General features: G+C 31.8%; 1 protein-coding gene and 1 pseudogene across 1 annotated transcript; one reads left to right on the top strand and one right to left on the bottom strand.

Annotated features, from left to right (window-relative positions):
* Positions 1-1,991: 1,991 nt before the first annotated feature.
* On the top strand, positions 1,992-16,265 carry LOC123915443 (annotated as a pseudogene).
* LOC123915441 lies at positions 8,528-9,480 on the bottom strand. Its single transcript, XM_045966556.1, has one exon. It carries the CDS (start codon positions 9,478-9,480, stop codon positions 8,569-8,571), a length of 912 nt encoding a protein of 303 aa, XP_045822512.1. The 3' UTR covers positions 8,528-8,568.
* Positions 16,266-16,279: the final 14 nt, after the last annotated feature.

Genomic DNA, 16,279 nt, shown 5'->3' with positions numbered 1-16,279 from the left:
GGTGATTTATTTATTAAAAAATTGCATGTTCTATTAGCTTATATGCGGGGCAAAGTTATTATGCAGAAATCTTTTTTTTATGCACCGGGCATAAATACCCCATATTGCTTAGCTCACCCCACATATTTCTATCGCACCTTTAGATTGCTTAGTGTACCTCCCAAACTTCTCGTGCACTCCCAACATTGTTTAGACACCCCCAAAATTTGTTGCGCACCCCCATATTGTGTAGTGCACCCCCCAAATTTCTTGCGCACTCTCCAAATGTCTTGCGCGCCACCTAGTTTTCTAGTCAAAACCATTTTGCTGTTTGAATGATTTCAGAGAGTACTCTAAAACCATTTGATGGACGCAAGTCTCGTTGCCAGCAGAAGGTCCATTAAGACGTTGAACAACGTCCATGAAATTGCTTTTGGTGAGGGGTAGATGATGAGCAATTGAACAACAAATTAAATCCCACTTAAAGCAAATTGGATGTGTACCAAAACACCTTGTAGTAACTTTTGTATCATAATCATCATAAATAAAAAGTAGAATGAAAGGTTTGGAGTTGGTGTTGACAAGGAAGAAGATAAAGATGTTAATAATGTTGAAGAACATTCATCTAAATTTTGGGTTTATTTAGTTTTAATAAAAAAAATGTTTTAAAAATTAAAATTATTAATAAAAGTATTATTTTAGTATTAAAATATGATAAAAATGACTAACTTGTACATATTTTGATAGATAAAGGACTTAAATGAGACATAAAAAAGATAAACGACTTTGAGTGTAATTTTGCCAAATCTAAAATATTTAGGCCAATTATTTACAACACTTAAAAAGTTTGGTATTTATTTATTGACTTAATTACACTTTTGGTCTCTTATGCTTATTTTATGTTTTAAGTTAGTCCCTTATGTTTTAAAAGTTTTAAGTTGGTCCTTATATTTTTTTGTTTCAATCTCCCGTCAAATTTTTCACTAACATTGTTAGTTTTTGACACGTGACTGACGGAACTCACACATGATCATACACGTGGCTTTTTTTACCCAGTCATATTCCATGTCATTTTCTTATAATTAAAAAAAACAAAATTAACATAAAACAATTTATTTAATTAAAATCAAGAAAAACATCATCAACTTGAAACAAAACATTCATCATCATCGTCACTATTGTTGCAGCAGCAACATCATCATCATCAACACTTTTAAAACTCAAATCTCAAATTAAAAAACACCGAAATCAATCAAAGCTAGCCACTCCATCTACAAACTTCACAAATTAATTGAATTACATTATTTGTTATAACCTATCATAAAACCATTAGTATTTTATTACTTCCATTATGAGATCTTCTACTCCTTTCCAAAATTAACAAATCAATAGTCACACATGAAATGCTCCATTTGTGACATGGTTTTACATTAGACACCCTGCTTAAGCATGAGATTTAGATTGAGATGCAATTACCACATTTATATTGTCTGATTAATATTAGATAATTCATATTTTGATATTGGATTTTAATTGTTAATAAATTTAAAATTGACTAACTTGTGTAGTCACTAGTCACAATATTCACACAACCCCAATTCCATGTATGTTGATTGCCTGTTGTTGAAAACCTACACAGTTTGGTGCTGTAAGAGATCACAACTATTAATTCTAAATTGAACGGTTCAAATTATATATAATAAAATTTAGTAAAATCAAGAACAATCGTTCATTTAAATCAGATGATCCGGATCGGAAAATCCATTTCCCAATTCTACAAACATGTGAATGCCACATAGAAGCAACCTTTTCAACCTCGTGGAAAGTGAATGTTGTGAACAGAAAAATCAACATGTGAGTGATTGTTAAAGTTGTAATGCATGCATGGACCATAGTACTATTGAATTGAGAGTTGGGTTATGATGATGACAATAAGACAAATATCAACCTAACATAATACACATGATATTTTTATCTTTACTTTCCCTTTATCTTAACTTCATTCACAACATTTTCAACTCTTGTTCCCATTCCTTCAATCCTCAAACAAAACAAAAAATCATCCAAGAACATCATGGCTGGCTAGACTATGGTGTTCTTTTTTTTTATTCATTTCACTAATACTCCAACAAAACAAAATTTGCATGTGTTTGCTAGAACAAGTACCAAGTCCACCATTACCAATTCTTCCACTTCCAACATATGCACAATTAAAATGGCAACAAAGAGAAATCATAATTAATGTTCCTTCATTTTGGTGTCAACACATATACTGATAGAGAATGGGGTACAGGCCATGAAAGCCCATCAATATTCAATCCAATTGGGCTCAATACAACCCAATGGGCCAATGTAGCAGAAGAAGCAGGAATTTCATTGATGATATTAACTGCAAAACATCATGATGGATTTTGTCTCTGGCCTTCAAAGTACACTAAACATTCTGTTATTAGTAGTACTTGGCAAAATGGTAAAGGTGATGTTGTTCAAGAATTTGTCAATGCAGCTACTAATAAAGGAATTGATGTTGGAATCTATCTTTCACCTTGGGATAGACATGATTCTAGATATGGTGATGATTTGCTTTACAATGAATACTATTTGGCTCAATTGCAAGAGCTTCTTAAAAAGTGAGTTTAAAATTTCTAATTTTGTATATATTGTAATGTAACTTGTAATTACTCTATTTGATCTCATATTATTACCTGCATGTTTGAATTGACGGTGAATTTAGAAGAATCGTAATAATTTTTTTAGCAATTTAATAAAAAATTACCTTTTGAAGCTTCGAATTTAGTGGTATGACCGTATGCGTATGGCATGTCATCGTGATTTTGTCAAATTTACCGTCAATTCAATTCAGATATGCAGTGACATTTAAGAATTTAATGTTGGAAAAATATTATGACATAGAATTATTATCAAATAAATAAATAAGAGAAATTATTATTACAGATAAATAGACATATAATAAAATAATTTAGAACAAAAAAAACTTATCGCATTATTGACTGAGGCGTGCAATGCACTGGGCTTAAGAGTATTTCGCCGCCACAGGTAAGTTACCCGGTGCAGTTGGCCTCATAGCTAATACCCTCCAGGATACAACAGTCACATCTTGCTAACACTGCACGTGAATTAGCAAGGTCTCATAGAACTACTTTTTTTGGATGCTCATGGGAACTTAGTATTATTATATATTTTACTTGAGTCACTTAGTTTCCTATCTTCTTCCTCAGTCTCGTTCACCCTTTATATATATAATATACTATTGCTAATCAATCTCATAAGGCCAATTAACCATAGTCCATAAAATCTGTTTATTAGTATTAAAGAGTTGTAACCGCCCAAGTAAATAGGAACAACTATTTTGACCAAGCAAATTAAGTAACGTGCATAATTAACAATAATAACAATATTAATAATAATAAAAATAATAATTTAATATATAAAATAACTTTGAAATAAATTATTGGATAAAATATCCTACAATCCCCCACAATTTATTTTAAAGTTTTAGATTTTAAGTTTTAAGTGTTCCCAAGAGCGTGAAAAATCAACGCATAAGCACTAGTGTCTTTTGGACTATGAACTAGCACATAGAGCAAATGAAATTTGATCCACTAGAATGTCGGTGAGATTATAACCTCTATGAACCTCATTCCGTATGTGAAACAGTGACTTCATCACTCACATTGATTTCTCGTCCAAAGTTGTTCAACGCGGTGTGGTGCATTTTGGCCTTGCACCTATTCCTGGATTTCATGAGTGGCTCTAGAAAGTCTGTCCAAGCTTTCATAGAGGCGGCCCCACCTCAACACTCATATAGGTGAATCTATCAAGTGTACACCACAGTCAAGCACACCACTCATTTTATGAGCTATAGATTCATTAAGAGAAGAACTCAACCTCCAACGCTGTAGTATACACTATCCTACACCATACTACACCATAGGGATGAACTCAAATAGAAATTGGATAGTGTCTTCTCAAATTGACAAGTGACTTGTTCTTACCCATATGAACACAGCCTTGCGAATTTTCACAATCTATGTTGGGTTACCATCACTCTCAATTTTTTTTGTATTGGACATAAATTCATCCCCCTCGATGTATATATCATCCACTAGTTTCTTGCTTATTGGGATTATCACAGGATCCTTTATATATATCACTCAACTCAACAACGCGTTGTTTCACAAAATCACAATACATTGACTAAGACGTCTCTTAATCAATATTTCATCATTTATTTTCAAATGTACATCTATGATTTATTATCATAGGCTTACTTAGATAAATTCTAAGCAACAACATCTCCATTTAAGAGAGAAATTAAATCTATATTTAGATTTATTTGTACAAGTCTACTTGAAGATTTTCAAGTGACAACACCCCCACATTTTGGTAGAATTAAGTTTCCAAACAAATTATTTATCCAAGTCTACTTGAAAAAATTCCAAGCGACAAACCCCCACATTGAAGAAATTAATCCACACAAATATTTATTTTCTTATCGAAAGTTTTATTAATCATCATTGTATTATTCTAATACAATGGATACTCCACAATATAATATTATAGTTTATGGTATCTCTCAAATGTTTCATGAGTCACAATCATATTCAAATCTACTTCAAATATTTTTAAGCGACATCTTTTCTATCACATATTCAGGTCATGAGATTTTTCAATAAGATATCTCCTCAATTTTCCTCCAATAAAGCACAACATTTTTCCGTGAGACAAAACCTTACTGCATCACTTGAATAATAATTAGTCGACGTTATGAATATTCAACACGATAAACACAACAAAGCATAAATATGATCGGTATGTATAATATAAAAAATGCTAGCACCATCTAAGATTCGACAATATGATACTCATTAAGATATTCAATATTCACAGTCTAATTCCTTTCACCATTGCTTAACTGGTATAAATTTTATCATGTCAATATTGTCATACACATAAAACTGATTTCACAAATTACATGTTTAACGAGGTTATAAAATTATAGAAACTCTAAATAAGTTAACATGATACTAAACTCAATATAAAACCCCCACATCAAAATATATCTCGTAACACAACGACATGTCTTAATAATCAACAAGATCAAAGATTATCATGTTTACATATTCCAAAATCAAAATATATCAATGTCCCTAATATCAATTGAAACAAAGAGTAATACAATAAACCAATACAAAATCTTTTACAAACTCATGTTATACCAGTGACCGCATCTCAAATAAGTTCAACCTATAAGTTCCAAGATAATATAATCAAAATACAACTTATCATTTCCACATAAATTAAGTACATACAGGTATACAACACTCATAACAGGCATAAATAGGTATTCAAACATAAGACATGGTTTATAATTAAGTAACTAAAGTTAAAATAGATAGAACCTGGGTGAGATGTATTGAGTTGTATTTCTTTCAGAAATCCATTTCCTGTAAACTCAAACTCGTCAACTCCTTGTGCAACGCTCATATATTTACAATTTTAATCGGTGATCAAAATCATCACAACATTCACGCCGATCATTTTTCACTAACATTTCATTAACCGCAGTATAAACAAATCACGAAATAGAATTAGTAACAAATATACTTTATAATAATAATTCTATGCTAAATCAAAAGAGATACTCTTAAGATTGTTGGAAAAATATTATGACATAGAATTATTATCAAATAAATAAATAAGAGAAATTATTATTACAGATAAATAGACATGTAATAAAATAATTTAGAACAAGAAAAACTTATCGCATTATTGACTGAGGCGTGCAATGCACTGGGCTTAAGAGTATTTCGCCGCCACAGGTAAGTTACCCGGTGCAGTTGGCCTCATAGCTAATACCCTCCAGGATACAACAGTCACATCTTGCTAACACTGCACGTGAATTAGCAAGGTCTCATAGAACTACTTTTTTTGGATGCTCATGGGAACTTAGTATTATTATATATTTTACTTGAGTCACTTAGTTTCCTATCTTCTTCCTCAGTCTCGTTCACCCTTTATATATATAATATACTATTGCTAATCAATCTCATAAGGCCAATTAACCATAGTCCATAAAATCTGTTTATTAGTATTAAAGAGTTGTAACCGCCCAAGTAAATAGGAACAACTATTTTGACCAAGCAAATTAAGTAACGTGCATAATTAACAATAATAACAATATTAATAATAATAAAAATAATAATTTAATATATAAAATAACTTTGAAATAAATTATTGGATAAAATATCCTACATTTAACAATATGTTGTATATTGTTTAGGTATCAATCAAGATGTTAGGGAAATTTGGTTTGATGGAGCAAAAGATCCCAAGGCACAAAATGTGTCATATTATTTTTCAGATTGGTTTTCTATATATGGTGAAGGAGTTGCAAAGTTCTATCAATATTTTCTCTGATGCTGGACCTGATGTAAGATGGGTTGGAGATGAAACAGGGACTGCAGGGGACACGTGTTGGTCTACTATTAATCGAACATCTCTTGCAATTGGAGCTTCGAACATAACTGAGTAAGTGCTGATATTTTTCTTTTTTAAGCAAAAGCATGCCAAAAAGTTACTGATTTTACATTGTGTCACTTACACCGAACTCTATAGATATACGACTTAATCCCGCACGCCGACCCGTTTAACTGTTAAAAAAGTCTCACATCGCTTACGATATGGCCTTGACAAGTATTTATAAGCAAGTGACAATTCTCACCTTACAAGCAAGCCGGTTTTGTAAAGATGAGTTAGACCCAAAACTCAATTAATTCTAAGATTAACCAACAGTTTGCACGAACTTAAAATCATTTTAGAATTAGAATTTTGTCACTTGTTAAAATTATTTGTCTTTCTTTTGTACTTGTTACTTGTGTAACATAATAAAATTATTCCTCTAGCCATTTATTTCAATACTACTCCAACAAAACAAAATAAAAAATTACCCCTCTAACCAATGTATCACAACTCGTTATCATTTGCAAACAAATCAATCAGTTTGTTTAACGTTAAATATATATATATATATATATATATGCGGAATGGATTATAAATGGCGCGGGACAACCCTCTAGCTAGAAGGATAAGGTACTGAAAGTGAAGTTTGAGTGATAAAACTTTACTTTGTAAGAAAGAAAGAAAGAAAGGTAGGTAAGGAAAGTGCATGTTCCACTCAAATGAAAAGGAAAGAGTATAGAAAATGTATTCTTTTGTGAGCCATACATACTCCTTTCTCAATCAACCATTCAAAGCAATAATTTTGTGGGTTACCAAAAACTTACTATTTAAGGGCTTAAAGAGTGCCCCGGGGGCACTATTTAGCATTTGCCATTTGTTTTATAAGAGTTCTTTTTTGCAAATGATTTTATTTTTACAAATTTATTTTGTAAGGGTTAATTTAGGTTCAAGCTTAGGATCCTAATCTAGATGCAATTAAAATATATGATATTGAAATTGCACAATCGTGATATTTGAGAAAATCAATGTACAATTAAGCTTAAATTATAATGCTTATTTTTTATTTTATTTTTTGAGATTATGACTGATTATTTTTCCCCTCTGCATGACACTCGTGTATGTATCAAATAATAAAATATATTTAGTGGAATGGGAATAAAATCTCTCAAAATTCAAAACAAATCAATATATAGTCCCATCATGAACAATTATAGTAATAGTATTGCAATTTACACCTAGCAATAGCATATACTTATAATATTTAGTTTTATTACTAGTATATTTTTAGAATTAATAATTGTTGCTAATCACAATGTAGGTATCTAAACACTGGTGATCCAAGAGGAACAGATTGGTTACCAGCAGAATGTGATGTATCAATTAGACCAGGATGGTTTTGGCATAAATCAGAATCACCAAAAAAACTAAGTGAGCTACTTGATATTTATTACAAATCAGTTGGTAGAAATTGTGTGTTACTTCTTAATGTACCTCCTAATACAACTGGTCTTATATCTGAAAATGATGCACATAGATTAAAAGAATTTAGAAGTGCAATTAATACAATATTTCATAAAAACATAGTTGAAGATTCTTATATTAAAGTTAGTAGCCAAAGAGGAGGAAAATGCTTTTCTCTGACTTTGTGGCGGGAAAGTTAAGTAACTTTCAGCAAATGTTGTTCTTTTAAATTGGTTCTTGACAAAACCGTTTTTAAAAGATTTTCTTTTAAATCGGTTCTTGACCAAACTGTTTTTAAAAAGATTTTTCTTTTTATTTTTAAACCTTGGATGGATGTTATGCTCTGATACCAGATTTTTCTTGCAAGGTAGCTGCATTTGCGGAAGGTAATCTTTCGAGGGTCTTTTGAATCCTTGAGAGATTTAAGTCTCTTTGGAGACATTTTTGAAAACTTCTAATGTCGTCTTCATCATATGTTTGGGTTTGTGATGCCCATTCTATAGTGCCTTCAAGGCGCTCTATATTATACTTAACCACATCATAGAATCCGTAGATATGTGTGGGGTCTAGAATCATTTTTAGAGTTTTTTGGTATTCTCTTAACTCTAATTCTAAAATGTATGCCCAAGTTGCTCCAGGCATCTCTTAGATTTTTCTATCTAAATTTTGGACTTGTAAGGATAGTCCTTCTATTGAACTATGTAGCTTACTTAGCTCTTTTTGTTCTGAGATATAAAAATCTCTTTTGGGTGGTGTTATTCTAAGGCTTTTGCTTCTAAATAACGATTTGTCTTCTGTTTCCTCAAACAGATCTCTGTCAGCTTCTATTAAAGAACAACTATTCCTTGCTAGGCTTCTGAATATAGGTGACTTTAGAGTCACTATAGGTGCAAACAATTCGTCAATATGAATTGTGTCTTTTCCTTTGAATTCTATACTATGATGTGAATTACTCAAGGCATAGTTAATTCTATAGTAAATGGTAAAGGGGTGATTACCTTTTTTCATAAAATTTTTGTTTTTCATTTTATAATGAAAAACTATAGATCTATCAAGATCCTTATCTTTTAGGGATAAACCAATTTGTAAATTTATATCAAATTTGATTTTACCATATTTTAGATTGCAATTTCCTTTTGCAATTGTTGCTTGATCTGTGTCTAGAATTCTAGAGTCTTTTAAAGCTATTTCTAGAGGTGAATTAATACCTTTCATAAAAGTACTTTTAATTAAAATCTGAATGGTTGATATATGAATATAACCAATTTTAGATCTTTCATTTTCTGAAAAGGTTTTAATTCTTTCTTTAAGTTGAGTTGTATCTATAGTAGATATAACTATATTTCCATGAGTAGAATCAATGGGAATTGCTTCTTCTCCTGTCATTATTCCAAATTTCAGAATATTTTTTCTTGAGAAAATATTTTTGAACATGTTATATTTTCTTTTGAAATTTTCTTCTGCAGTTAAAGATAATTCTGCACTTTCTATTTTATTATTACAGATAGCATCTGTGTGATAGCTAGATGTTTCTTCGAAATATGATACTTCAGTCATATTGATCTTTGAAATATTTTAACATGTATTTGAACATTATTTAAACAGAACTTTGATATTCTATAGTATTGAAAGATGTTAAGTAAATTTAACATAAACATGTTTATACCTGATTTGATATTCTTGAATTTGATTTTGAATTGATGACTTTCGTCTTTGTTATCAGTCCACTACGACCGTCTATGATTCTTTCGAATTTTGATTTGTGAACGCTCCAGAGTATTACCTCAACGTTCTGATAGCTCCAGAGTATTACCTCAACTATCAACACTAAAATCCTAAGATTTTAGGAGAAATGAAAAACTTCATTCAAACTTGATTTCATTCTGATTACAAACGAGCATCAAGGCTCTTATTTATAGCGGAGTAGGACTCACAAGTGGTTCACATGTCCCTATCCGTGACAGCTATTAAAGCAAAAGAAAAACGCACTAAAGAAAACGGACAAACAATAATTTACATAAAGTAGATGCCTTAGTGATAAGGCAGTCTTATCCGACCCTACATAGTGGGTGGCTGCTTTTCTTTGTCTGCCACTACATTGTGATGTGTTGTTTTCCACTGAGTGCTTCTTTGTCGTTTTGTGCCGACGATTTTGGCGGACAGATTTCACACACGTGTCCTTTGTAACTTTGTGTAAAATTTCTACACAGTTCTTCTCTAATTACCATGGGTAGTTTTGTGTAGTCTTCCTTTAGCTGGTCAACTCTTTCTTCAAGATTTTTAACAGCCTGTAAATCTTTCTCCTTGGCTGGCTTTCTGGAATCGCTGTAAACGACTGTTGATGGATCGTCGTAAACAACCCTGTAGTTTGTTTGCTGGGTTAACCTGGTAACCTTTTGTCTGAAGTGTTTCATCTGTGCAATGTAACTGGCTGGGTGCCATTCATTTTTCTCTTTCGACATAGTTGGATATGTCTTGTTTGATATCCCTATTTTGATGAGATATTGTGGTTTTATAGTTAAATCCAGAGTAATTTCATCGTACCATGGATATGTTGAATCAATTTGAAGGAATATTTCTTTTCCTTTGGCAAAGAGATTGTTGAATTTTTGTACTAGGTTTTGAAGTTCTTCTGGAAAGTATTTGAGTTCTCCAAAACTTCTTTGTTCTTTTTCTTCGAGATAAATTGTGCTGATCAATCCATTTTGAAAGAATGATAGACAAAGCTGATTGTCTATTCCTGGAAGTAGGACCGTTTTTGAACATCCATACTTGTTTGTTGGGTAGAAGCAATCTGTAGAGAATTCTTCTATATAGTTATTTATCCATTTCCATCTAAGACTAAACTCTGTGAAGGTTGGGTCTGCTAAGTGGAATGTTTTTTGATGTTCTAGCTGGCGGATTTTATCAATTGACAGCTTCTTTTTTGACTCCATTGTTGAAGATCTTTGGATATCTTTTGCTGCTGTAATTTCCTTGTAAGGACCGTAAAGAGCTTGTTCTGCTTCTTTAATGGTTTTGTAGCCTTTGTGGCGTACATTTTTTCCGATGATGTGCTGTTTTGCTATTGCCCATTTTCTGTAGATCCCTTTCATTGGACCATCGAAAATGACATAAGCTTCGAACTTTCCCATTTCATTGTCTACGGGATCGTTTGTTTGGATGGTTGTTGACAAACCATTTTTTCCTGCTTCATCTTCTTCTTCTACTTCATCAGCCCATGATTTCTTGCTGTCTGGAGTTGTTTCTGAAGATTCTTGTTCCTTTTTCCAATCACTTGGTGCTATTGCTTCAATTGGAATCTTCGAGCTTTCTGGAGCTGAATACTTTACATAGTAGTTGTATTTTCCAGAATCTTGTCCAAGCAAGTCCCAATTTTCTTTGGTGTTGCTGCTGCTTTTTTCTTCAGTTGGTTCACTGATGTTTGTATTTGCTGTATATTGTTGCAAATTTTGTAATGTTGTAATTATCTCCCCCCTCTCAGAAGAGAGTTTTGTAAGACGCTGTTGAGTAGCTTCAATCTGCTCGTCTTTTTGTTTCAGATTATGTTGCAAGATCTTTATTGCTTGCTCCATTCCCGTGTAAGAGTATCTGCAAAACTGTTGTTTTCAGATTTTATATACTGAATGTATGGTTGAAATTGTTGTAATTTCATCTGCCAACGGATTAATCGTCCGCTTTTATAATCTGCTTTTATATTATATCTCCAGAATCCTGTTAGATATTTTGAATCTGTTCGCAAAAGAAACCTAGAGGGTAGAAGTTCTACTCTCCATTTTTCTAATACTCGAACACATGCAAGTGTTTCTAACTCAGCTATCGGATATCTTGTTTCTGTATCAGAAAAAGTTCCCGATATGTATTTACAGAGTAATAACTCTTTTTCTTTTATATTAAATTTAGCAAAGTAATTTACCAAATTTTGTTTTTTATCTGTCTTTCTTTCTTTCGAAATTAGATCAGATTGTATATCTGAGGTTACGCTCAGATTTTCACCAAACTCATTGAGTTTTAGTGTTGCTTTTCCGTTAGGGAAAGCTCTCATACATCCTGCCCATGTATCTTTGGATGCATCAATTTCGACAACTAGAAAGTCATCATTTGTGGGATTGTAAAGCTTTGGTAGGACTTGAATTTTACTCTTAATTGTTTTCACAATCTTAGTATCTTTGTCTGTCCATGACCAAGGAATTTTTTTTCAGAAATTTTCTTTTGTAAAATTTTTCTTTCTTTTGCCAAGTCTTTAAAAAATCCTTCATTGGCAATATAATTCAAACATCCTAAGAATCTTTGAATTTGTTTTCTATCCACTAATACATCAGGGAAAGCGGAAATCTTTTCCTGGGTATGTGGCGCTAAATTGAGTTCTCCATTATCTTTTATGATTACTCCGAGATACTCAATTTCAGTTTTACAAAGTTGTGATTTCTTTTTTGAAATAACAATTCCTTTTTCTTTAATTCTTAAAAGAACTATTTCAACATCCTTGATATGTTGTTCTTTTGTTCCTTTTGTAAAAATAAGTATATCGTCAATATATGCAAGGCATATATGGTCTAATCCTTGTAAAGAATTATCCATAAATCTTTGATATATTGAAGGTGCTTGTTTTATCCCAAAGGGTAAAACATTCCATTCAAAATGTTTTTGTGGCGGACATGAAAATGCCGTTAAAGGTTTTGTTTCATCAGAAAGTCTTAGCTGATAATATCCTGATTTTGCATCAAGGGATGAAAAATAGTTACAACCTTTAATTTTTTCAAAAATAAAATCTTTTCTAGGTAACCCATAAGAATCTCCAATGGTTGCAAGATTGAGTTTCTTATAGTTAATTACCATTCTTCTTTTCCCTCTTTTTATCTCGTTATGATTTTCGATATAAAAAGCTGGAGCTGAATGTGAGCTTGAAGAAGGTCTTATTAATCCTTTTTCAAGTAAATCTTTACACTCAGTTTTGAATTCTTCAACATCCTTAATAGTATATGGAATTCTATTAGGAACGTTGACTTCTTCATTCGGGTTTTTAAGTCGAATTATTATTAATTCATGATTAGTATTTTTCTGATTATCTAATGGATCATCAGAACAAACTTCATCGAGTCTTTCTTCTAAAGTTGAAAAGAATTTATACTCTTCCCAAATAGAACTAAGTTTTTTCAAATTGCCAGAAATCATTTTTAAAATTTCATTTCTAGTAATTATTTTTGTAGTAATCATTTTCTTTTCGTCTGGATTTCCAAGATTTTTCCATCGAAGAGAAATTGTATTACTCCTTTGAATAAAGGGTTCATATAATTTTAGAAAATTGTTTCCAATGATTAGATCAAGACCTGAATCATGTAAATAAATTGTAGGGATAAAAAACTTATATCCTTCAATTTCTATAGATACATCCTTAAGGCTAAACCATATTTGATGTTTTGACTTGTCTGCAACAACTATTTCTTTTGGCTTTTCTAATCTATCCCAGTTCCTAGAGATCGATTTTCTTCCAAAACAAAGGGTTGCACCTGTATCTATATAGGCTAAAAGGTTTTTATTTTCTAGCACTATTTTTATAAATGTTGCACTTGGATTTCCTTTACCAAGTACTCTCTTTGACATCTAAGTCTATCTCTGAATCTGTTTCTGTGCAGTATTCATAAATTTCCTCATCAGATTCTACATCTGATTCTATAGGTTCATATCCTATTGCGTATATGGCTTGTAGGACATTTTTCTTAGGGTTATCCCTTTTAGGGCACGCATTGGCATAGTGTCCTTCTTCATGACATAACCAACATGTGCATGATTTCTTATCTTGCGGACATATTTTTCCTTTAGGATAAGGTGGTTTTTTCCTAAAGAATTTCTTATCTCCTTTTCTAAATTTCTTAAAAGGGATTTTTCTGAATTTCTTTTTCTTATAAGACCTTATATTTCTTCTAGATTTCTTTTTAGGATTTCTAGAGTTACACCCATAGTTTCCTACTTTGTTTTGTAACTTATCACAGCAAAGTGATACTTTAGCTTCTCTTTTTGCTATCTTTTCGCTACATTTATCTGTGAGCCACTGTTTTAAAACAGTTATTCTTCCTCCTAGAGTATCATCTACCTTTCCTTCTGATGATATTGAGGTAAAGTATAGTTTGACTTGAGTTGACACTCCTCCTGGAAGCTTATCATAGAGGAGATCTAACAATCCTCTTGATAGTCTTGTTTCATTGTCTATGTTATAATAATAACTCTGAAATTCACAAATAAAGTTATCAATGTAACACATATTGCAAATTTTTAAATTAGTTATTTTCCAAAGATTTTGATTGGAAAATGCTGCTTTGGATTGGACGGTATCCTTCCATCCTTTGAATTCTTTGACTAGTAAACTATATACCCAGTCTGTAACTAAGGATCCTATTAAAGGCATAGTTCCAATAACTTGTGGTGGTAAATTTGAAATATATTTGAATGCATTTCCTCTAGTTTTATATTGTAGGTAATTGAAAATATCAACTGATCCTAAATTTCTTAGATCTTCATTTAGATGGATTAATACATTATTTGTATTGTACCAATCTCTAAGATCCTTTGCAGTGTCTAAACTACAATCTATGTCCAAAACACCTTGTCCTTGAAAAGGGTTTTGTGAAGGCTCATAGTAATGAGGTACTTTTTGGAATTTTTGTTTGGTAAATTCCTTTTCAAAATCTGCAGGTCTTTTGGTACCTGAAGTTTCTCCATGTTCTTCTATTTTTACGAAATGAGGATTCTCATTTTCGTTTTCACTAGCTTCTTCTGAGCTAAAATCATAAATGATCTGATTGTTATCTTCAGATTTGTTATCAGGGATCTCCTGATTTTTTCCACTTATATCTAAAGAGACCATAAGTCTTTCTAGGTTTTCTAGTTGCCTATTAAGGGTTTCTTCTGTATCTTCCATTAAAAGTAAGTAGAAGGTGGTCTAATACTTAATTGTTTGGATTCAGAAGTTTTTTCTTTAGGTTGGGTTTGAATTTCTGGTTCCGGTATAACTATTGCTTTTCCCCTATCTTCCCCCCTCTTAAGAATTTGAGTTAACTCATCCTGAGTTAAATATCTTTTTTCTAAAAGTTCTAAAAGGTCTTCTATCCTTTCTTGACTCTTTCTTTGTTCTTCTAGAATCATATCTACCCTTTGATACCATTCTAGCTTAACAGGTTGAATTTCTTCAACAAGTTTCTCTTGACAAAGGTTTCTTATCATGTAAGTTATCATACATGCTATGTTGTTGAGTTGTGGATTTCTTGTATGAAAAAGGTGAGGGTATTTATGACTTTCATCTTCTTCATAGCAGGTGAAACTTTCGTTACTAAAACTCCATGTGTCATGGGGTTTATCTTCTTTAAATTGTCTTTCTAAATAGGATGTTTGTTTTTCTACCCTACTCTGAAGGTCAGAAAAGTTCTCCAGAATTTTCTGTAATCTAAGTGTTACACTATCTCCATTCATCTTGCCATAAATTTGAGGTTTTTCTGGAATAGTTTAACCATTTGTCTATATTCTTTAGACAGTTGTTCATCTATATTTTTATAGAAATTTTCTATATCTCTAAACCATCTAATCTGCATTTTGTAGAGATTAAGTTTGGCTAGGTTTGGAAAAAAGCTAATCGGGCTACGAATTATCTTTCTATTTGGACTTATTATCCAATTCATATTCTTTATCTTCTAAGCCAGTTGCTAAAAAATACTGATTTAATAGGTACTAATGTACCGGTGCTTTTAGATTAATCTAATGGTAAAAAAATGGTTGAAAGTCATGTGACTTTGGCACTCTAAAGTTAGAGAATATCTATCCGAAAAGAAGGAGGGTTTGGACCCCAAAATATGCTTGATAGTGACCATTTGTGGTCATATTGGGCCCCACATGAAGATAAGAAGGAAAAGGAGGACCATTGGATTGAAATTTGGGGTAAGGATGGAATTTTGAAATTTAATGTGATTAGAATACAAGAAGCAATTGGACTTGGTCAAAGAATCAAAGAGTATGAAATTTATGTGGATGGTAAATTAATAATCCAAGGGACAACAATTGGTTACAAGAGACTACATAGACTTGATGGAGATGTTGTGAATGCTAGTGTTGTGAGAATTAGATTCATAAAGGCTAGAGGAATTCCTCTTATTTCTTCTATTGGATTACATTTTGATCCTTTTTGGCACTCAAAGTTTACTGCCACATGAAGAACATAAACATATATATAGTGTTCTAGGAGAATGCTTATTGTGCAAGCAATATTCACAAATAATACTCTTCTAAGTATGGTTAGGCATTGATCAATCAAATCTTCAATTTTTATGCATTCTTCTCTTTCTTGTGTCGTAACAAATAGTGATCA

Source organism: Trifolium pratense, linkage group LG3 (genome assembly GCF_020283565.1).
Source record: "Trifolium pratense cultivar HEN17-A07 linkage group LG3, ARS_RC_1.1, whole genome shotgun sequence".
Taxonomy (NCBI): Eukaryota; Viridiplantae; Streptophyta; class Magnoliopsida; order Fabales; family Fabaceae; genus Trifolium; species Trifolium pratense.
The sequence above is the reverse complement of the archived record's forward strand: the minus strand, read 5'-3'. Positions and strand labels throughout refer to the sequence as shown.

What these genes read in the sequence shown, in the direction of transcription:
- LOC123915441 (XM_045966556.1), bottom strand. Translation starts at nt 9,480, where the DNA reads ATGACTGAAGTATCATATTTCGAAGAAACATCTAGCTATCACACAGAT.